Here is a 22,059-nt window from a genome sequence, read left to right on the forward strand (position 1 = left end):
TCTGCTATTGGTGAGATACGGGACCTCGCCCACACTCACCCCCTACCAGGTACATACAAGTATCACACAAACAACAAGTATGAACTATCACACAAACCATTCCTTGGGCACCCGCCCTCTATCATTGGACCTCATCCCGAATATCATACTAGCATACTGTGCCTAGAGCTAACCCCCGGGTCTTCTACTCATAACTACATGGGCCGGCATTGTGGCCGTAGACCCATTCATACAAAGGGAAACTCACATGTACTGGCTGATGAACCCACTAGCTGCTGGCCGACAACTCTCTGAACTCCTGCTCCACTCGCTCCTCGAGCTACCAATATCAATGCAACACTGAGTCCAACTGACCCCCGAAAGACAACCAAGTCAACTCTAGTCAAAGTCAAAGTCCTGGTCAAAGTCAACCTCCCAGGTCAACCCTACTCGCCGAGTCACCCTATTGACTCGCCGAGTTCATATGTTCAGAGTCCTTCTATTCGCGACTCGACTCGCCGAGTCAGTCCATGACTCGCCGAGTCTACCGATTACCGAGTCCTGACCTGACCAACTCACCGAGTCTCCATTCGACTCACTGATTCGAGTCTCAACTCGAAGGGTTTGGGGTTTCGCGACCTGACTCGCCGAGTCCAAGACAACCTTCAATAGACTCGCCGAGTTGTTCATCCAATTCGCCGAGTTCCTACCCAACATCATCTGACTCGACGAGCTGTTCATCCCACTCGTCGAGTTTCTCCAAATCTTCATGCTACTCACCGAGTCCATTCAGATCTCCCAACATGCAGAGGACTTTTGAGTCATGCAGGGACTCCAAACCATAGATCCATACTTCCAAATCTCAATCCCCACGCAAAGTTGCAAACTTTATGTATAACTAAAGAGATCTAGGCTCACAACATACTAGGGTTTGGTTTAAGGACAAATGGGCTTCACCAACTACTCATCTTCTGATGCTTTACGACATATTGGACCATCCCAACACTAGATCTGAAGTGGCAACAACATATCTAAGCCCCTAAGTCGAATTAGGTCTCAATCAACCATAAAACCCCCAAATCTCATAACAAAATAGATCTAGATGCAAAGAAGGGAAAATGGCAGCTTAATACCTCCAAGATGAACACAAACTGAAGTAGATCTCGGATATACACCTCTCCTTTGAAGCAACCTTCTTGATCTTCAAGTTCCTTTCCAAAATTCCTTCCTCCAAAGCTATATCTCTCAAATGATGGAAGCTCACACGAAATATAGGGTTTACAGGTTCTCTAGGATGATATGGAGGCTGAGGGAGGGACATAACACCCTTTATATAGGATACAACTCCCGGAATTAGGGTTTTCCTCGCACAGACCAGACTCGCCGAGTCTCCTTGGCCGACTCGCCGAGTCGGTCACTTACTCCTCGACCCGGATCCCGCTCGGCCTCGCCGAGTCGCCCCTAAAAATTAGGGTTTTCTTTCCTTTCTTGGCCTTCCAGATTTTGGGTGTTACACCTTTTTGCGGAAGGTACAATAATATTCACATAAATGGGGGGTTGGTATGCAATGATTTAAACAAAAGAATAAAGCAATAAGTAAATGATCAATTAAATGAAACAAATTCAGGATTTGTGAGAACTCCAACTCTATGCAAGACAAATTAGCAATGTGATTTCATGGATGACAAGATATTTGTTTAATTCTATCTAAATTGGTACATGGAAATGCTAACAAGATCTAGCACCTCCTATTCACCACATTGATTAACCAAAATAAGTTCTTTGATTAATCCTAACATTACCAATCTAATCCTAAAGAAGCTCTTAGAATTAGGCTGAAAGATTTCATTAAACTTTATGTGAATGTTCCCAACAACACTCAATACTCCTCATAAGCTTGGGAGCATAAGAATGTGTGAATAAGATTTACACTAAATTCATTCAATAGAAATCAGTTTAGTGCTTGTTACCTAGTGCAATTTACAAAACAATTACAGATTTTGCAATTAGATAACTTGAATGATTTAACCCTAATTCAAATGGCCAATAAGAATCACAATCAGAATCAAACATTCGATTGAAACAAAATCAAATTCACTAGATAGAAAATTGAAAGAAAACATCAAGTCATATGATTGAAATCACAACTAGAAGTCAAGACATAAAGTTGGAGAATCTAGGGTTCTAGCCACTCTTGACTAGAACAAGATCACAAATCTAGAAAATGAAATTAAAGTTCTTACAAAATGAAATCAAATGTTCCAAAGTGTTAATCAACTTCAAAATCCTCAAGAAATTCGCCTTCTCCACTCCAAAAGTCGACCCCCCTAAGTAAAAAGTCGATTCCCCCCTTTAAGAATGGTGAAAAACTGCTTTAAAACTCACGTTTACGTTTACACGGCCCGTGTAAATTAACACTGTCATTTACATGGCCCGTGTAAACGCAAAAATATATTGCGCAGAGTTCTACGTTTACACGGCCCGCGTAAACGCAAGGCTTGCATTTACACGGTCGTGTAAATCTCTGTAAAGCCAAAATCTTCATTTCTTTGATATCTTGCTTCTCGATGCTCCGCAAGTCCTGCATTTTGTCTGCAACTTTTATTTACCTCCTCCAACAATATCCTACCTCCAAAATTCCCTGAAATATCACAAAAGTATTTGAATGAAATTGCCTCATGAAAAATCCCGAAAAACATGCAAAATGCATGAGTTTAAGCCTATATGCAATGTACTTTTATGAAATAAAGCTACAAAATGAGTACATGAAATGCACCTAACAGTATGCTTAGCTAGGCTAGTAGGGTCTTGTTTGTTGCTTATATATGTACATGCTTCATTAGGCTGAAATAGGCTCATTAGAATGAAACATGCCCACTACTGTTATATAAAGTTATTCTAACCATAACACATGCACATCTATTATGTTTATGATTTTCTTCTTTGCTACTTCTAAGGATTTTGATGCTATGAATTCTTCATATTATATTTTATAATTTCAAAATTATTGGTACTCCAACTTTATGGAAAATGGTTGTTGATTCACATTTATAAAAAAAAAATGGGTTGAAAAATGGTACGTTACAAGTGTTAGGATTTCTATGCATTAATACACACGATCAAGTTAGTGGAAACAAAAACAAAACTTATGTGTAAAAGCACCATAGGATCTAAGATATACTAGCTGTAGTAACTGTTGGATTAGGTGTCTAAGCCCATAAGTATAATTGGTATATACTTAAATTGATAGTAGTACAATCCTTTTGGGTTGCCCTCAGAACTAGCAACTGGACATATGATTTTGGAGAGAGAGGTTGAATTTATTATTTGATTAATAAATTGAAATAAATGATTTTTTAATATATTATGAGGATAATATGTTAATTAGAAATAGTAATATTTAGTTAATATTTAATCAGAAATTAATTGAAATTAATGTCGGGATTAAAAGAATTAATTAAAGGTGCAGAGACTTAATTGTAATTGTTCAACAGTTGAGCAATAGGCAATCTAGAACCATCCATATGGTGGGGACGATTTCTTGGAGCCTAAGGTTTCTAGAATAATCTCTGGTGGATAAACAGGGAAATGGATAATTACCCGGTTTATAATTCTCTTGGATTTGGGCTTTTCTAGGGTTTCCTGACTGCACTAAAATAGGGCATAACCTTATGATTTTCGGCTAACCCTCTTCAGAAGAGATCCAACCAAAAATTTCATCCTCTCACCTCCTTCTTAATCATTCTTACTTGCTAGTGTTGGGTGTGAACCATTAGAGGCGTAACATTTGTGACGCTTGCTCTCAAGGCTTCAACAACACAAGAATTCGAATTGCTATTACTATATAATGATCAAGGTATGATTATTCTAACCCTATTTGTGAATTTCAAAATAAATATTAGCATGCTAGGGTTTTCTATTTTGTTGTTCAAGTTGTGTGTTCAATTAGAGAAAACGTAGATCAAATTATTTAGGGTTGCATGCACACATTGGACTGTTTGTTATGCTCAAAACCCATCACTGGTATCAGAATGTAGATTTAGTTTTCTATTGAATTGATACAATGGTGAACTTGAACAAGGAGGAGAAAACAAATCGTCATTCTATTCTTCAAAAACCTTGTGGTGTTCTTCTAACACGTTGTGTTGGCCTGCAAAACGGCGTGTTGATCTTCTGATGTGACATCCCCAAAATCTCGGCCAGAAAAGACCGATTTTCATTTATGCTTTTAAATATTTTCAGAGTAAATCCTTTTGATTTGAAAGAGTTGCGGAATTTGTTCCCAAAAACAAAACATGATAAAACATTGTTTACCGAAGCATTTCATAAAAGAAATGTATTTTCATTATAATCAAAACTCGGGGTGTCATGTTCCGATACAGACCAATAAGCATAAACGAATACATTACAAGTCATATAACAAATATAAACATATGCAGACTTGTAAACAAAACAACTTGATGGTTCATCCATCTCATGCCCTTCCGCCACTACCTGTAATACAATTTAAAACTGAGTGGGTCAGGCTTGGGAGCCTGGTGAGCATATAGGGTTTTCAACCCACAATAAATATCATATTTAATTTTCACCAACCAACAATAACCCAATTACCCATTCCCGTTATTCTCACTTTAATGTCCCTAAAACAACTAACATAAGGGACCTAGTCTAAGAATATTTCATCGGGGCGACAACACATGCTTCGGGGGTACCTCAGCAATATAAGTCAAATAAGGCAACCATGAGGGGGATGGAGTACAGCGAATGAACACCCAAGTTCATTAACACCTACAGGTGGCGAACCTGCTAATGTTTCCACAAGACTGTCTAGAATAGCCAGTGGTCGTCATCTAAACTCCGCTAGATGACTCAATCAAACAACAACGAGGCCTCTCATCTGTTTATTACACACCAACGGTCTACCCATGTTCTACCCAACATATTAGTAGATAAAAATATACATTTGTATACATAGTTTAAAGAAAACCTGTATAGCATGCTTTAATCAACACATATATCACAAAACAGATGAGGCACAACACACATAACACATATCTCATAAAGGAATAAGCAGATCTGTAAGATAGAAGAGAGTGAATACTCATTCACACATAACACAACCAAATATATACACATAGCACGTATTTTTATATAAAATACTTCGTATTATTGTATTAGAAGAAAATAACTACACACTCACTTGATCAGAAGATGATCAGACAGCACTACGACTTATAGAAGTAGTAATCCACAGCAGATCTGGAAGATCTTCACAAAAATCGAACTTCTCGCGGGCAGAGCTTCGACTCGGGAACCGCACTTCTCGGGATCTTCGGGATCTCGGGACTTGCCTCGGGGCTAGAGTATGATATCGGGACTTCGGGATAGCTTCGACACGAAAAACGATGCAAAAGACTAGAGAGAAGAGAAGAAATTGAACAACAAAGAAGGCTGTCCTCGGATCCTTTATATAGGGGCTTGAAGCCTCAATTACGCGGGGCGTACAGCAGTACGCAGCGCGTACTGCTTCAAGTTCGTAAGCGCATGCGTCATCCGAAGCCACTTGCTGCGATGTCGACACCCTCGGAGTACGCGGGGCGTACTCGAGTACGCGGCGCGTACCTCGGATCAGATCAATGACTCGTTCGGATAATGCTTCCGAATTTTGATTTAAATATAAATACAAAATGATTAATAAACTTCGGAAATTCATAACTTCTTCATACGAACTCCGTTTTCGACGTTCTTTATATCCACGCGAAGGTGAGACCACGCTCTACGACTTTCGTTTAGACTCCGTCGGCTAATTTTGACTTTATTTTTATTAATTATTTTTAATAGGCCGGGACAGAAACTTTCGTTATAAATTCATAACTTCTTCGTTTGACGTCCGTTCTCGCCTAACTTTTTATCGTTTCAATACCAACAATGAGATCTTCGATTCTCATTTAGATTGCTTCGGCTAACAACCGCTCGATCTCAAATCGAGTAAAACAGGCTGTATATCGCTAAGCCGGAACTTCGATAAATCATAACTTCCTCATACGAAGTCAGATTTGGGCGTTCTATATATATTCGGAAACCTCGTTTCAATTACTACAACATTAACCAAAGATATTAAGTTTATTTTACACTTAAATTTTGACGCTTATTTTTATTCTTAATTAATCAAACCACATAATTAAGCAATTAAGCACAAAACACATAATACTCAAATAATACACTTTTATCATTTCAAAACGGGTTACAAAGGTCAACCTAGACTATTACATTGCTACAAATGGCAAGCCCGAAACACAGGCGTTACATCTGACACGACGTGTTTTGCTGTAAGATCTGAATTTTTGTGCCTTATTTGCCTAATTTGCTTTTATTTAATAATTACTTGATGTACTTATCCTCCAAATCTGATTTTAGTGTATCTATGATGATAAATTAAAAGCCTGGAAGTTAGGAGATAAATATTTGACTTAATTAAAGTGTTTTGTTGATTAATATGATTATTTTAAGTGTATAATTAAACCAAGATATTAATTAAATAACCAATGTAAAATAATAATTGGTATTCTGAATAGTTTAAAATACATCTATATGGATCTTATTATTAATTTAATTAAGTGATTAATTAAAAGATAATTAATAAATCCATTAAAAGGTTTAAATTTAATTAAATTAAAAGTTTAATTTATTAAAAAATTAAACCCTTGCAATTTTAAAATGTTTTAAAATACACCTTATACTATGTATATATAACTAAAAGTTTAATATATAATATATGTATAAGAATAGAAACCATGCTATAAAGAGGGTTTAAGGAAGTGGCCTATAAAATGGTCGTTGAATGCGTGTCCACTCTCACCAACCGCTCTCCTGTGTGGTGGGGGGTCGTTAGCCGAACGGATTTTATAGGACATAACCTCATTAAAAGTATAATGAAATAAAGTAACTAAACTATTTTCTAAAATCCCACTCTTAGTTATTTTAGGAAAATGTGAATTTGTATGTTAAACCATAAAATTGCACATTACACTTTATGAGTCGTTAGTGGAGTGTGTTTGGTTAATCGACACACTAATGGGGGACTAATAAAGGGTGGTAATGGCTGTCTCGAAAATTACCATTGATTAATGGAGCGTGTGTGGCTAACTGCCACATTAAAACGAGATGATAAATGACATTGATAGTACCAAGATAATTTGCATGGTTATTCACATCTCGTTTGTGATCCACGGCATCCTGGTCACAAAAGTGAGAGCATAATCGATATCAAACATGTCATTGTTTAGATTCAATGAATCCCAAAAGATCTAGGAGTTTCACAAGATTAAAACTGGTAAAAGCCTTACCTACCTAAAATAGATTCGAATTTTGATTACGACATCCCTCTTCAAAGTTCGAATCGAAAATATGGATCCTAGCCTTAATTTAAATTCATGGGTTAATAATTAAAGATTGAAATCAACTAACTTGAATTCTCTTCTCTTTTTATAGGTGTCAAGTTCAGACAACAATGGTCTTCCTCGTTCTTTGGGAAGTGGTTTTCGTCTTCCTTCTGCAGATGATCTTCCACATTCTGGTCAAGTTGAAAGTATGATCCTTTCTTCAAGCAATGGTGGAAATAGAGTTCATGCTTCTTCGAATCTTCCTCCTCCTCCTCCAGTGACTCTCCCTAAGTCATGCTTTCTTAAAGTTGAAAAGTACAAAGTTGCTCCAGCCATGTTGTCATGTGAACATCAAGATGGAAAGTTTGTATGTGCACATGTTCTGAATATGAAATTGTACATTGACAGATTGGGAATGTTGGGTGTCGTTTTCCCAATGGAGCTAGCCATTGACTTGGTTCTACTTTCGCTTCCTGAGTCATATAGTTAGTTAATTAAAGACTATCATATGACTGACCACGATGTGACCCTAATTGATCTGACACATATGTTGATTGTTGATGAAGCATAAATGCTTAAGAGCACAAGTGAAGTAAAAGTGTTTGAAGGATCTATCTCCTAAATTTCCATGGACATTGACGAGGGCAATGGTAGTCCATATGTAACACCCAAAGTTTTGAAGGCCAAGAAAGGAAAGAAAACCCTAGCTTTAAGGGGAGACTCGGCGAGTCCAAGGAGGAACTCGGCGAGTCCGAGCGGGATCCGGGTCGAGGAGTAAGTGACTGACTCGGCGAGTTAGGTCTGTTCGAGGAAAACCCTAAATTTGGGACTTGGAGCCTATTTAAGTGCCTCATTCTCTTCCCTAGGGTTCCTTTACTTCCTCTTTAACCCTGAGTACCAAACCCTAGCCGCCATATCCATTGTTGAGCCAATTATTGCCTTGAAGAGTGCACTAAAGCTTGGAAAATGAAGAAGGATCTTGAGGGAGCAAGAAGGGGGCTATAGATCTGGGATTGGGAGGATATTTCTGAACATTTGAAGGTATTAAGTCATTTCCCTCCCTTTAGATCTATTTTGGTTGTGAGTTTTGGGGCTTTTTAGCCATGATTAAGTTGTCCATTTAAGTTAGAAGCCGGATTTGGAGTTGCTACTTCAGATCTAAGCAAATTTTGGTTTTGGAAAGCATAAAGTATCAGCCCTTGAGTTGATTATGGAGCCTATTTGCCTTAAACCCTAGTTTATGGTGTATTTAGCCTAGATCTCCTTTTCTACACGTAAAGTTTGCAACTTTATGTGAGGAATAGGCTTGGGGAGGGTAGATCTACAGTTTGGAGCCCATGCATGACTCAAAAGTCCTCTGCATGTATGTAGATCTGAATGGACTCGACGAGTCCTTTGAGTGGACTCCGTGAGTAGCATGAAGGTTAGGAGGAACTCGACGAGTGGGATGAACAGCTCCTTGAGTCGGGTGAAGTTGGGCAGGAACTCGGCGAGTTGGTTGAAGATTACCTTGGACTCGGCGAGTCAGGTCGCGAAACCCCAAACCCTTCGAGTTGAGACTCGAATCAGTGAGTCGAGTGGAGACTCGGTGAGTTGGACAGGTCAGGACTCGGAAATCGGTAGACTCGGTGAGTCATGGACTGACTCAGCGAGTCGAGTCGCAAAGAGAAGGACTCTGAACATATGAACTCCGCGAGTCAATAGGGTGACTCGGCGAGTAGGGTTGACCTGGAAGGTTGACTTTGACCAGGACTTTGACTTTGACCAGAGTTGACTTGGTTGTCTTTCGGGGGTCAATTAGACTCAGTGTTGCATTGATATTGGTAGCTCGGGGAGCGAGTGGAGCAGGAGTTCAGAGAGTTGCTGGGCAACAACTAGCGGGTTCATCAGCCAGTTCAGCCAGTGCAGGTGAGTTTCCCTTTGTATGAATGGGTCTACGGCCATATAATTATGAGTAGAAGACCCGGGGGTTAGCCCTAGGCACAGTATGCTAGTATGATAATCGGGACGAGGTCCAATGATAGAGGGCGGGTGCCTAAGGAATGGTTTATGTGATAGTTTATACTTGTTGTTTGTGTGATACTCGTATGTTCCTGGTAGGGAGGTGAGTGTGGGTGAGGTCCCGTATCTCACCAATAGCGGAGTGTGGATGTTGTTCCACATCTCAGTAGCAGCAGATCAGGGGCGAGGCCCAAGTTAGGGAAGAAGTGAGGGTGGGTTGGGCCCGTACCTCACTATCAGCAGGAGTATGGACGGGGTTCCATGACTCATCAGTAACAGGATAAGGGCGGGGCCCAGAGATAGGCGAGGCCTTAGGACAAGATCCGTTAGTATGTGTTTAGCTTATGTGATGTGATGTGATATGTTTATGTGCTATTATATGTTAGTGGGCGGGGCCCTGTGACAGGCGAGGCCTAAGTGAAACAGATCTGTATCCGAGCGGGGCTCGAAGCCAGGCGGGGCCTGGAGCGGCGGGGCTGTTGTAGCGGGCGAGGCCCGAGGTAGGGGCGAGGCCCAGGATAGCGGGCGTGGCCCAGTATGTGCAGTATGTGGTTATGCATGGTATGTGGTAGGGTGGGGAACTCACTAAGCTTCGTGCTTACGGTTTTCAGTTTTGGTTTCAAGTACTTCCGGTAGCAGAGGGAAGAGCTCGGGGTGATCGCATGGCACACACCATAGATTAGACAGCCTGGGAATGTTTTACTCTGATAATGAACATGTGTTTTGGAAATTAATACTATGATTATAACTGGATTGATGATTTTGCTTTAAGTAACGTTTTATTAAAAAGAAAATTTTTAGTCTTGAATTTTGGGATGTTACACCATAAAATGTTTCTTTTCCCAATGGAAAGGGATCGGCCAAGGTCAAACCATTTGACCATATGGTAAAGAGAAAGGCTAGTTCTGAGATAGTTCTATGTGCTAATCCTAAAAGTTTCATATGTTTCTATTTCCAATTGGAAGGCCATTGGTTGCGAAGCTATCCCTGACTACCTGAAAGATCTTAGAGATGGTAATGTCAAGTCGTGTGACTCTACTTCAGGTACATCCTTTATCTAACTTCATTATTTTAATAAGTTCATATTCGTAGATTCTTAATACATGATGTGATGATCACATTTTGATGTTTTGCAGGATCTAAGAGAAAGAATGAAGCTTAAGAGGAGTTAGCTGAATCTGATCGTGAGATATGGATTTCGGTCGCATGGTTCGATGATTAGATTTTGGATCTACTTAGGAGTTATGATAACTTAATAGATTGGTTAAGAGATGTTTAGAAACATAGTTTTCATATTTTGCATTGTAAGGACACTACTAGAAAAACAACCTTTTACGACGCTCATTGCGCGTCGTAAAACGCTCAGACGACGCGCAAATTCGCGTCAAGGAAGGCCCTGTCATAAAGAGAGACGACATGCTTTTGCGCATCGTCTATAGACGACGCGCATTTACGACGCTCATTTACGACGCACAGTTACGACGCGCGTTTACGACACGCAATGCGTATCAAGGAAGGCCCTGTCATAAAGGAAGACGACACGCATTCACGTGTCGTAACCTTACGACGCGCGTGTTAATGACACGTAATGCGTATCAAGAAAGCCCCTGTCAAGAAAGGCCATGTCATAAATGAAGATGACACACGTTTTTGCGTATCATAATTTTAAATGTTTAAAAAAATTTATTTTTTATAGATTTACTAATTTTCAAATTAAATTTGCATTTAATGCCTCATAATAGAAAATAAAATATCATATACAAAAAATATATTCCATTTCATAAAATTTAATGTTATACAATTCTATTTCTAACAATATATAAATTTACATTCATCTAATCTACTCTGTGTTTCATACAAAAAATCTATTTCATGCGGCTTCTATTTTCTAAATATGTATAAATCTGAAAATCAACTCCAATCTTTTTTTTGTGTTATAGATTTTTAAATATATTGTATGCAATTCTTGAGCTTGTGGCCTTGGCTGCAACTTTCAGTTCAAAATGTAAAAAGTTTAAGCTTGACAAAATCATGCTTTGTAATATATCAGTTTGTTTGATTCTATGCAATTCATAGACTAATGGAATTGTGTTAGTGTTTCATTCAAGCCTTTCTTTATTAATAATTTTGTTATCTAATTGTCTTATAATTTCAGTTTATTTTTGACGAGGTGCTCTGCTAGGCATATGCAAGGCATGTATACATACTAATGGAATCAAGTTCCTTGGTTTCTCCTTAATTAAAAACTTCTTTATTTGCATTTATTTATAAAAAAGTTAACATGGTACTGACTGCTTGATTAAGAACTGGTTGGGTTGTGCTATAGAGCCCATTTAGTAATAGTATTTAGATTATAAATTAACAAACCTTCCACCCGTTTCTGAAAATTATAATTAATTTGTAAATTTTTCACTTGATCTTGCATTTTTAAGATTCCCAGAAACTAGATAACATTTTTTCAAGATTGTAATTGTAATACCTTTCTGGATGCCTTTTCAAAAGCTGCTACCATCTCCAACACATATGTGCCTTTACCCGTTCCTAAGTTGTAGACTTCATAGCTTTAAAAACAGATAATGGTTTGATTTAATGTCAAACAGAACAAAATTTCCAAAACTAAAAAATGGCATCTGCAATCAGAAAGAGATACACACATATTTTAGGGTCTGAGAGTTTCTTCAAAGCAGCAGTGTGTCCATATGCTAAATCTACAACATGGATGTAATCACGTACCTGAAATTTGAGGGTAGAAAAGGTAAATATTAACATCATAATTCCCAACAAACAGCAACAGGAGGAAAACTCAGTAGAACCTCAAATAAGGTAATTTCAAATTCCAACATTTCCCAATCATTGCATAGTAGACACAATGTTTCAAGTTTTATGAAACAGAGCACATAACACAAAAATGAAACCAACCCAAAGTATAGATAGATGCAGAAAGCATAAATATTCATTGAAATAGAAACTAAAGATTGAGCTAAGTAAAGAAAAGATGTCATACCATCTTGCATTACAGTTTCCTCATGTTGTCTAAGACGCATCATAAGGGCTAAGTAAAAGAAAAGATGTCATACCATCTTGCATAACTGTTGAAATTAACATGAACATTAGTTGCACAAAAAATGTATATGATGATTATGGTACACTATGTATAATATAAGGGCGTACTTTGAACTCATAGTTATGTGTTTCTGCGAATATTGTAGTAAAAGCAAGAGAAAGCAGAAGGCTCAGAAGCAAGCTGGATCGAGATATGGACATCATGGGGATCTTGTGTTGAGGCTTTGAGCTTGTTTCTGAACACTTCTGAGTGAAGAAGTATGAAGGTTAATTTGTGTTTAGATGACGATGAGGGGTGGATTTATATGCAGAGGAAGATGATAGAGAGGAAGAAGACTACCCAATCCCATCTTCTCCCCAAATCACTCCAAACCCTAACCCCCAATTCACTAATTCAATAGTGGGATTAATTTTGTATTTACGGGAAGATAGAGAGGAAGAACATGAATACGAAAGTAAATACGTACCATTGAATCTTTTTCTCCTTCTTTAGCCTTGACTTTTGAAAATCTTCCACCTCTTCATCCTTTTACCCTATTCCCACATAGAACAGGTGAGGACGCCGGAGCAGTCAACCATGTTATGTAATTGCTTAACCGTTGGGCCCCACCGTAAGTTGTAGTAGGGCGTTGTCAATGTGAAGAGTCGCAGACCCCCAATCGCCGGTTCTATGAAGGATTTTGTGAGGTCCGCATCCCTAGTTCTTTGAAGCGGGGTTTAAGAATTATAAGAAGAGAACGTAACAATGAGGTTTAGATGAGATCGTCGGTGAGGAAAAACAAGTGGTGATAGAAACTAGGGTTTTTGTGGGAGACGGAGAATCAAAATAAGAAGTGAGCTTGATTGTTTGGTCGCTGATTTTATTATATGGAGCAAGAAGAATATAGCGGCGGGGAGGAAGGAACGTGAATGGCCGGTGGTTGTGTCTAGGGTTAGAGAGAGAGAGAGAGAGAGAGAGAGAGAGAGAATGGCTCTGTGCGAGAGATAAGGTGACCCATAGGATCAGAGTGAGAAGCGGGGTATTCAAAATTTTAGAATTTTAGATCCCTCTTAAAAAAATGCGCGTTTAGTTAAAAAAAATATATAAAGCGACATTTGTAGACGACACACACTTAAAATAAGCGCCCTCCGTGTTTTTAATTTTGTTTTGTTTGACACTAGTTGTAGGGCACGCACAAATGCGTGTCCTCTATCCTTCAAATTTTGGAAAACTGACATCGATTTTTAGGGCATGCACAAATGCGTATCCTCTATTAGCGCGTGTCATTGATTGCGCGTCGTAAAAGGCTGTTTTTCTAGTAGTGGGACAAAATTTTTCCGCTTATTATCAATAAAAGTAAATTAATTTTTTTTATCTAGTTTAATTTATATTTCCTTGCAACGACGTTTGTGAAAGTGTTGGTTACATTTCTATTATTAGCAATATTAATTGTGGATTTGATTTTGATTATTTCACTTATGGTAAATTGTTATAATTAACTAAGTGATAAAGTAATTTCCATCACCCAAGTTCCAATTGGATAGAAACTTGGAGTCATACAATTCGAATTGTGTGATGTATGAGAATCTTGATCGTTGGAAGACTATGATTAATTCGTTGATCACATGTTTATGTGAGTTACGGTGAAGGACCAATGAATCTAGTACATTAATATGGACGATTCAGATCTAACACAAAGAATGAAAAACTCTATTCGTCAAGATTTACTGATGTTTCAGTAAATATGGTTGTGTTTATAAGATTAAGCATAATTCTAATACCTTGAAAGGGTTTCAATGAGTAGCAGAACGAATAAGAAGAATCTGTTAGGCAGAAAAGATAAATTAAAGTTTTTCCAATCTGAAAGGAAATGAGAGTACTTTAGTATCATGTTTTATGATCCTCTTAATGATTGAGGAACTATGTCACAATTGATCCTCAAAGAGCATCTTAGTGCAATTGTATGACTAAGAAGAGGAATCAAATATTGTTGAAATGGTTCAATCGAGAGACGAGTCATACTTCTTTTTCAATCAAGTTTTAGTGGCATACTCTAATTACTACACATCGTATCTTGAAACTTATTTCATACTAAGAAGGTTATAACACCTTGTGAAATGTGGAGTGATAATGTTTTCTTAATCTAGCACATTGGATTTGGAAGTTGTGATGTTTTGGTTAAAACAAAGGATAAGCTAAGACCAATTATGTGAAGTGTTTCTTGTTAGGAATCCACATTAACTTTTGAATATTTGTTTTAGCTCATCAAGGAATGTTACTTGAGATAGGAACTTATATGTCAAGAAGTCAGTGGGAGTCTTAATGATCTTGAAGAGTTTCAGGAGTCAATCAAGAATAAACCTTTTAGTAATTTCTAGCATACGACCTGAGGTTGATAACCTATCATGTTAAGTTGACACATTCTCTTGTTTCTTTGCACCTTCCAGTAGATTTGGCAATGCTTATGAGTTCTATGGTTCTCATTTGACTGCAAAAGGCATAGCACTTTGTTCAGTGAAAGTACATTGATTAATATAGGTGAACTGCTTAACAACATGGAAGCACTGGTAGACCCTTGTGCTACCAGAAGGCAAGAAATTAAGAACGGGTAAAGTTAAGTCCATGAAAGCTAAATTAGAATTTGTATTTTTCACAAACCTTGTCTTATGATTGTAGGTTGAAAGTGATAGATTCATATGGATGAGAACACATACACCATAAAATCTAGGTGGCAAAAGATTTCGCTCCAATTCATGAAAGTGATTATGAGGAAACACTTCCGCTAGTAGATTTTAAATATTTGATAACTATCATTTTGGTTGGTGGTTGTGTTAATTGTGTTCTCAAATTCGCAATATGATTACGACATCCCTTTTCATAGTTGAACTGTGAGAAATGACAGGAAATAGTTTGAACGTTCATGACTTATAGTTGTAAGTTCTGAAAGGGTTTAAACACACACATATGCTATCTAATGAAAGGTGTATAAGCTTAAGAAGTCTAAATGAAGACTCATTGAAGCATCGATTTAGTAAGAAAGTCAAAAAAAAAGTATTGATTTCTGGAAGTTCAGTTGATTTGTGAATACATGTCAAAGCTAGATGGGAGCATAGTTGTTATGTTAAGTGTCGCAAGTTGGCAATATTAGTTGTAGGAAACAAAGATTTCAAATTTGCACATTGTAAAGTTTGGGAATTGTTTCGCTACAGAAAAATTTAGGGGAGGGAGCATTCCTACTTCATTTAAAATCTAAAAGTTTAGATAAAAATTAGTCTTGGACATATATGAATATCGTGTTGAAATGATTCAACATAGGAGATTCGATATATGGAAATATTATAGCAAGAGACTGGTCAGATATGATGCATTTATGTAAGACATTATGTATCGAGTCTCATATGCTTCAGATATAGGATCGTTTACATATGCTATAATATTCACTTGTTCTGATTTTTCCAGATTCCTTGCGTACTGAAAGGGAAAAGGACTAGAACTTGGTTTGACTAAAACAACTGTCAAGAACACTCTGAGGTTTACTAGAGATTGGTTGCTTATGGACAATTGGAAGTATAGTATTAATTTGGACGGACCATATTGACATAATTCTGATTAGAGGTGACTCTTGTTCGGAATTGATAGTCATATGGGAATACGAAAATGTTTCCATAGTGGGAGTTAATGATTAGAATCTAAATGTGAGTTAGGAACTTTAATGCAACGAAGATGTTCAAGGAATGTATCTTGAATTTGAGACTTCATTACCATAGAATTGTTTTAAGTAACAAAATTTCAATCACATTTTGTAATATCATTGGCAAAGTCTATGTGACTTTGAGGCCTTGATATCACAAAACGACATTGCATATAAAGTTGGAATTCTAACACATTCTAGTAGTGACAAGAATTTGAAATTGTGAAATGAGCATCACTGGAATAGTGTACAATCAATATGTTCACAAAGGAAGGACCATAGAGAGACATAGTATGCATGTTTATAACATGCCATGACTGATGTTTAATTCAAGTGTTTAGTTGATTACTCGAAATATTATACAATGAATAAAGTCTAATTAATATGGTGATTAAATAATAAAAGTTTTAATTATATTCAAAAGTTCTGAAACCATAGTTAGTTAGGTTATTGTTGTGTTTCATTTTGCATGTTTTACTTCCCGAATAATTGGATTATTCAAACATCCACAGTCGTTCATACCTTTGGAAGTAAGTAGCAAATTAAGACTGTCATGAATTGAATTATAGATTGTCTAAGGGTTGAGACATAACAATGGTTTGCTGCAACGTTCGCGGGTACTTAGAAATGGGGGTTTTGAATATTGGATTAACCCACGCTCAGAAAATTACTTCATAGATTTTATCACAAGTGTTTACACAAATTTATTAATTTGTTGTAAAAGATATTGCTAAATGTTGGATATGGTATTCATAACTTTATATCAAAATTGATATAAAAATAGGTTTTAATGTTGGGTTGGAAATGTCCTTATAATATGTAAAATACTAATGGCATCTTCGCCTATTTATGGTCATCAATTTTGAGCTAGAGTGATGTGTGCCTCTTTCCATCGGACCAACACCATCATTAATCAATCCTTGAGCCACTACCGTCATCCATTATTACCCTGCTTCGAACCGTTTTCATAGTTAGTCCATATGGGTTATTTCTACAAGCTTTGACTTTGGGAGCTGATATTGCCACGGTAATTATTGATTCCTCCACTGAAAATCTGTATAGATTGACAATTATGCCCCTGCTTACTAATCTTTCTATCAAAAAAACCCACACATCTGAAAAGTGAAAACTCCAAACCACGCACAACAAACATACAATTACTCCTCCTCATTTGGTGCTGGTTCGATCGATTCTTTTTCAGCCGCCAACATCGGTACATGTAGTAGCCGGAAGCTGATGGTGCACATGGCTTGCAACATATTCAATTCAAACGAGTGCAGTACGCTCATTAGAAGCTTTAATCAACGGAGCCATGCTGGGTGATGGTGGTGGGGTTTCTTATTTTGAGCTTTGAGTGAAACTTGAAGCGGTGAACACCATCAGAAGAATGACAGGTGTTGATATCACATAAATTGCCCAAAAAAACCTTCTTTTCTTCTCTTCTCTCTGTGTGATATAAACCCAACAGCTGGGTTTTTTTTTTGCGTGTACAAAATGAGAGAAACATAGCAGGGAGTGAGAGGGCTTTATCCAACGATGTGAACCCATGTTTCAGTCGGCTCCTAGCTGTGTTCAGAGTTTCCTTAATGATATTGAAAATCCCAGAGATGTAAATGATGCGTTGAATTACAATTTGGTTTCTCACAATTATCAAGATCTACATACGGAGATGGATCTTAAACCTAATTTGATTATTGGTTTCTCTCTCTATCCTCAATTGCAATCACCTCATTATCCGAGACAAAGTATAAGTCAAGCAAGCATAGATAGTACAAATTCATATCTAAAATGGGTTCAAGTCTTTGGAGATAAAATTGCTCTCCTGCTAGATTAATCTCTTACCTCAATCACCCAAATGGTATTGTTCAATGTTCTTGATTCTATTCATGTTTTTCTCCTTCAACTTCTTCAATTTATTTTTTGGGTATGTCATGAAATCGTAATGGAAAACCACAAAAGGAAGTAACCAATAAAAATTTGAATAGCTCGGGCCAAGTAAACCACCAGAAGACCTGAACGAAAAGAGGCGAGACGATGAACGATGTGCTCTAATTTTGTTATTAATAATGCCATGAGCAGACCGGATAAAACACCCATATTGGCACCAATTTTCTTGAACACGGAGACGGTGTCGAGAGCAGATTGATTGTAACCTCGACGGGATGAAATGCCGGTATGTTGGCCACTGTAGCTATCCATTTGTTGTTTTCCATTACTAATTTATTACCCTTTAAATCCATATACCATATCCATGGAACGTGCCTACAATGATTCTGGTTTATACTTCTTTATAATAGCTATAGAACACTAAAATTGGCATCGGATGATGGGCGTGTGTGCCTTTTTTGAAACAAAGATAAGGCTGCTCTTTTTTAAGTGAACAGGGGTATAATTGTAAATCTCTATTTTTTGGTGGAAGCATAAAAAAATTCCGTGGCAATATCACCTCCCTTTGACTTTAGTATTCACAATTTGGAAAACAAGCCTCTACCTTAATAAAAGAAACATTTATTGAAGTATTATTAATATATCATACCCAAAGCTTGTTGTTATATATATATATATATATATATATATATATATATATATATATATATATATATATATATATATATATATATATATATATATATATATATATATATATATATATATATATATATATATATTTTATAATATATTTTTTTGTTTACAACATTCAATTGCATCATCAAACATTTCTTCAAGCCCATACTTGAACTCGAAGCCAGTGCCTAAGAGTTTTTTGGACGAGACACTAGGAAACTCCATTTTCTGGGCATCTATCAAAAATCTAAAAAAAAAAGAAAGAAAGAAACTCGGTTAAAAGGCTTTTTGTTCATTTCAAACAGGAAGAATTAACAGCGATTCATAAGAAACAATAATATTAAAACTTACTCGATATTTGATATATTATATTTTGGATATTTGGTTGATAATAGTTTGTACAACTCCTCGATTGTGACTTCAATTTTCGAACAAATATACCTTCCTTTGGCATTTGGGCACTCAAAAAGATGAATATGTGCCCTAGCTAGATCATCAACATGTACAAAAGCGGTTTTTCTAAGTAGCTTATAGTTATCCGTTTCACCTGAAATTAGTTTTGAATTTTTTGATTTGTAAAAAGGTAATCGACAAATTTTTTTAGCTAATAAGCAGGTAAAAATGTAAACAAAAGAAACAAACTAAAATGTAAACCAAAGAAGCTAATGGATGTTTATACAATTTATGTCAAAGAAATTTAATTAAAAAGATTTTAAATAGAATGTAAAGATGTTATGAGGAACTCACCAAATATCATAGCCATTGAGACACGTACAGAGTTTGGGCAATGCGGGCCAACAAATGGACCATGGATATACGTTGGAATAACAGTAACAACGTCGAATTCTTTTTTCTCAGCAAACTCTAGTGTTGCTTTTTCGGTCATTGTCTTGGAAATGAAATAGGAAGCTCCAAATTCCTTATGACAAGTACGAATGTATTCAAAATCACTCCAACAATCCTCATCTAACACATCATTGGTATTTTTACCATTCAATACAACAGCACATGCACTAGAGGTGTACACCAGTTTCTTAACAGTCTTTGAATCAATGCATGCTTGTAAAATACCCAAACTACCCTTGATCGCTCTTTCTGTTATCACTTCTTCGGGTTCTTTGCCCACAAAATCAATTGGATGGGCAACATGAAAGACCCCGATGCAACCTCTGATTGGTGCCTCAAATGTCTCGGGTTTGCTTAGATCCGATTCAAAAATCTTAAGCCTCTTTGATGCCCCGGGTAGAGCCTTCAGGTAGCTCACATCTTTCATAGATCCTAACAATTATAATTTTTTTGAGAATCCATCCACTATGACTATGCTAGCTACAAATGTTAAGAAATGGTATTAATTGAGAAAAACTGAATTTCTTGTATTATAAAGCTTACAAATATTTCATTGTTCTACTTCTTATTTGTTTTGAACTCAATTGAGTAAAGCTAATAATTTCAGCTACACCATCTCCAAGTAACTAACTAAACCCAATAAATATTCAAAACTTAAAAATAAAACTAACAAAAATATAACGACCTTAAAAAACAAATTTACATTATCTGGAATTTCTGTTTTTAACTATGATGTTTTTCTGGTTTCATCATAAGAGGTGATTTTGACTCAATTCTATTAATATGAGAGAGGATGGAAGAATTTTTTACAAAACGAAAAAGAACAAACCTGAATTAGATCTAACTGTTGTATTTACAAGATATCCCTCTTCAATCAACCTTTTGATCATCCATGATGCTAAATACCCCGTCCCTCCTGTTACACAAACACATCCTTTCTCCATGGTTTCTATTCCGTATGATTCTGTTTTGGGTTTAAAAGAAACTTGTTGGAATGATAATTGATAAGTTGGTAAGATAAACGACGTTTCACTAGAATTTGAACCTTTACTCAAACTTTTTTCACGTGATGACGTGAAGTGAGGCAACTAGGCAAGGTCACCTCGTTTTCACTTTAATTTGGTCATCATCATCTTAAATTATTCCAAAGAGAACCATGCTTTTTAATTTTTTTATCGATTTATATAGGCAACAAATAGAAAATGACAAGTAATTGAAGGCCCGCAAGAAAACCAAAAAAATAAAAAACTAAAGTATTTTTTAAATGGATTATCACAAAATTTATATTTATCACAAAGTATCATCTTTAGAGATATTGTATGAAAAATCCAACGTATTATCCCAAGGATGTTTAAAAAAAGCATTATATCATTTTTGTGTTTACTAAAACCATTTAGCTTTTTTTTTTTTAATAATTAACGCTTCGCAAACGGGATAACTTGATAAAAACGGTTGCATACCTTACACGTGATGTGCCATCAGGGAAGTTAAGTGTGGACCGTCCAAATGATACGATTAACCAGTTTTTACCATCTTTTATAAACAAACGACTAGTATTTTATGATAGATACTTTGTGATTCGTGAAATTGTTTTTTAGCGGTATTTGACATCATATTTCACGATTTTTTATATTTTTGCGAAAAGTACTTTATTTTAGAACTTTTTGCGAAAATTTCACCGTTTTAGTTTAGATTAGTATTGTCTGAAATTAACATAATTATATTTAGTAAATTTGGTTAAAGCGGTTGCCAAAGCCTTAGACTGTTCGGAGTGGGCAACGCCCACCAACGTTTTTAGAAGAAAAGACAAGAAAACGGGCGTTATAGGATGTGGTGGTGATAACGGGAAGCAACGTTCAGGCTCATAACGTGCATAGACGGGAAGGAGTGGCGGTGTTTGTGATGTTATAATGTGGAAAAACAACTCATGGGCCTAACGGCCTTATGGGAAAGTTGTAGGTTCATATTCATTTAAAGAAAGTAATTTTCCAAACTTTTTGAAAATATATGGATTGAATGGTCTTTAAGTTATTGTTTCGTGCGCAACACTGGACAAAATTAGTTATTGACCAAATCGAATAGGGCTATTTTATTTTATTTTAGTCCTACCAAAAAAGGTAGAATTCGGTTGAACAAAACACATTTGACAAAAAAAAAACAAAAACAAACGTCGCCTTTCACGCTCTCATCTCTTCCGTTCCAACAACGTCTGCCATCCTTATATTTTTTTTTCTTAACGCAAACATTACAATATTTTCCGAGTATACCTTTCTTCATATCATCTTATCTCCACCGACTATGTTTTTTTTTCCTCGAACACTACATCCATTACAAGCTGATGGGGTTTAAATACAAATGAAACCCTTAAAGATCATGGGTTTAGGTTGCAACCTTCCTCACGTCGTGACTACCTATGTGTCACGTTGTGAGCACAGTTCTAATACACGTTCTTCACTTTTGCTTGTCATGTAATGACCTCTCTATGGTTACGTCGTGACACGCGGTTTTTCCCCCAAAACCAAACTTTTGACTCCATAATGCCCTAAACCGAT

General features: G+C 36.6%; 2 protein-coding genes across 3 annotated transcripts in view; both read right to left on the bottom strand.

Annotated features, from left to right (window-relative positions):
• Nucleotides 1–4,454: 4,454 nt before the first annotated feature.
• The window catches only part of LOC111908175 (CRS2-associated factor 2, mitochondrial), a 75,021-nt gene continuing 57,416 nt past the window's right edge, over nucleotides 4,455–22,059 (bottom strand). The window contains exon 7 of the mRNA XM_052765583.1: nucleotides 4,455–4,473. Within this exon, the coding sequence (XP_052621543.1) occupies nucleotides 4,470–4,473 (4 nt within the window). The 3' untranslated portion in view covers nucleotides 4,455–4,469. The remainder of the gene's footprint in view (nucleotides 4,474–22,059) is intronic.
• Nucleotides 18,731–20,623, bottom strand: LOC111908179 (vestitone reductase). Of its 2 annotated transcripts, none has more exons than XM_023904017.3 (4): nucleotides 20,337–20,623; nucleotides 19,409–19,987; nucleotides 19,013–19,208; nucleotides 18,731–18,908 (listed from the first exon to the last, which is right to left on the bottom strand). In XM_023904017.3, exons 2-4 carry the CDS (start codon nucleotides 19,932–19,934, stop codon nucleotides 18,767–18,769), a joined length of 864 nt encoding a protein of 287 aa, XP_023759785.1. In that variant the 5' UTR covers nucleotides 19,935–19,987; nucleotides 20,337–20,623; the 3' UTR covers nucleotides 18,731–18,766. The 2 variants fall into 2 exon arrangements, with proteins under 2 accessions (XP_023759785.1, XP_023759784.1); XM_023904016.3 differs by having other exon boundaries at nucleotides 19,409–19,939; nucleotides 20,337–20,618.

The sequence above is a fragment of the Lactuca sativa genome, chromosome 7 (assembly GCF_002870075.4).
Source record: "Lactuca sativa cultivar Salinas chromosome 7, Lsat_Salinas_v11, whole genome shotgun sequence".
NCBI classification, from domain to species: domain Eukaryota; kingdom Viridiplantae; phylum Streptophyta; class Magnoliopsida; order Asterales; family Asteraceae; genus Lactuca; species Lactuca sativa.